Source organism: Bactrocera latifrons, unplaced genomic scaffold, assembly GCF_001853355.1.
Source record: "Bactrocera latifrons isolate USDA-ARS-PBARC rearing strain unplaced genomic scaffold, ASM185335v1 scaffold_82, whole genome shotgun sequence".
In the NCBI taxonomy this organism is placed as follows: Eukaryota; Metazoa; Arthropoda; class Insecta; order Diptera; family Tephritidae; genus Bactrocera; species Bactrocera latifrons.
Genome location: NW_017537512.1, coordinates 162,614 through 164,693, shown reverse-complemented (window position 1 = coordinate 164,693; position 2,080 = coordinate 162,614). Strand labels below are relative to the sequence as shown.

Sequence of the window (2,080 nt, the reverse complement as noted above, 5' to 3'; positions counted from 1 at the left end):
ACTTTTATAAAAAATTAAAAAATAATTAAAACAAAAACAAAATATTATTTTTTATTAAAATCAATATTAATATTGCACACACCTGTTTGCAATCTGCTCTTCAACACATCGGCGGGCATACCGACCAACCAATATGCTATGCCAGCAGCACCACCGGCGAAAATCGTCGAAGTAATGCTAATCTTCTCGCTGCCAGTCTGCTCTTTGGCCTTATCTTGTATATACTCATAAGCGAGAAAATAAAAGGCGTTTGCGGGCAAATCTAAAAAAGGCCACATACATAACAAAGATATGTTTTTGTAATTATTTCTCAGTTTTTATTTTTTTTTTTCTGCACATTTGCAATAATGTGCGACACATTTAAAACACGCTTGCATACATACATGCTTATGCTGAGATGGAAATAAGCCAACACACAACACAAATGAATTTGCACAAAATTTTTTTTCGCACTTTCACACTAATGAATGGAAAATTGTAAGTAATTAAAAAAATTAAATGAAATGAAAAAAATCATATGTATGTACATAGTATATACAAATAAATCCGAAGCACATATAGAATAAAAAAAATTAAATGAAAACACATTGAAAAGGGAGATACAACAACAAAAATTATAAAACGGTTTAACCCAATTTCCGGCAAAACTATGAGTCCTATAGAAAAAAGTTAAGAGAAAAAGTTGTAATTAATAAAAATATCTACAACTTGAGTATGAATACCTTTTTCACATAACCTCAAAGTTGATGTGAAAAATGCAAAACAAAACAAATTTTTGAATTTTTACTCAATTTCTGGCAAAACTATGAATCTTATGGAAAAAAGTTGAGAGAAAAAGTTGTAGGTAATAAAAGGCTATAACTTGAGCACTAATACCTTTTACACATAACCTCAAAATTCATGTGAAAACTGCAAAAAACCAAATTTTTGGATTTTTATCCTAAATTTGGAGCAAACTAACCTTTTCAGAATCAAGCACATCGTAATTTAGTGTGTACGTGTGAAATTGCATTGGTTTAAAGATTCAAAATAGGAATTTTTTTAAATAAGTTTCTATATATACATATATGAAGCAAAATCACTATATACATACATACATACATATATGAAATACATGCATATGTTCAACAAAATCTTATTAAAGAGCGCACTGAATGAAAACAGCGTGAATTGAAGTCGTGCAGGCGCGATAAGTCACAAAGGATGTTGTATTTCCTCCTTATCCACGCTGCCAATGTATTTGTTTGTGCAATATGATTTTTTCCGCTTATCTTAAGAACACAACTAAATTGTTTTTTCAAAATAACTTTACAATAATTATAGAGTGCTCGGTAGTAGCGCAACGACGTTCAAGCCCAGTGGGTAACGGTTTATTTTGGGCAGCAAGCCTGCAGCGAACAGTGAGTACTATGAAATTGCGCTGTGAAGCAGATAGTTACTGATGTTATTTTATATAAAAGAAGCGTGACGTGTCAAAAGAAAAAAATTTTGTCTAAAAATATATGGTATTACGCGGTAGCAACGAAACACGTGAGAACTTAACACTATAAAAATGCAATGGATTAACATTAACGTGTTGCTAGTGTTGGTGTTGTTGATTGTGAGTAAAAAAATAAGAAAAAGAAATATTTAAATATAATACCCTTCACATCTGCATTTCTTAAAGCATAAAAATGTAGAGAAGATCTTTAACATGTTTTTAATCAATCAGTTTATATGGCAGCTTTATGCTACATTGGTGCGATCTGAACAATATGTTCGAAGATTGTAGCGCTGCGTTGGATAATAATCTGTTAGAAATTTCGTGAGGATATCCTGTCAAATAAAAAAATTTCCCATACAAGGACTTGAGTTTGATTGATCAGTTTGTATGGCAGTTATATACTATAGTGGTGCGATCCGAACAATTTCTTTGGAAATTTTAGCGCTCCCTTGGATAGTAATCTGTGCCAAATTTCGTATGAATATCTTATCAAGTAAAAAAGTTTTCATACAAGGACTTGAGTTTGATTGATCAGTTTGTATGGCAGTTATATGCTATAGTGGTGCGATCCGAACAATTTCTTCGGAAATTTTAGCG

The 2,080-nt window shown here is 31.5% G+C and overlaps 2 protein-coding genes across 3 annotated transcripts in view; one reads left to right on the top strand and one right to left on the bottom strand.

Annotated features, from left to right (window-relative positions):
- Positions 1-2,080, bottom strand: part of LOC108976961 (congested-like trachea protein) — a 9,290-nt gene that overhangs the window by 1,784 nt on the left and 5,426 nt on the right. For both annotated transcript variants that reach the window (XM_018946419.1, XM_018946418.1), the window contains exon 5: positions 83-262. In XM_018946419.1, the coding sequence (XP_018801964.1) occupies positions 83-262 (180 nt within the window). The remainder of the gene's footprint in view (positions 1-82; positions 263-2,080) is intronic.
- LOC108976960 (insulin-like growth factor-binding protein complex acid labile subunit) overlaps positions 1,166-2,080 on the top strand; it is a 4,762-nt gene continuing 3,847 nt past the window's right edge. The window contains exons 1-2 of the mRNA XM_018946417.1: positions 1,166-1,400; positions 1,461-1,600. Of these exons, the coding sequence (XP_018801962.1) occupies positions 1,553-1,600 (48 nt within the window). The 5' untranslated portion in view covers positions 1,166-1,400; positions 1,461-1,552. The remainder of the gene's footprint in view (positions 1,401-1,460; positions 1,601-2,080) is intronic.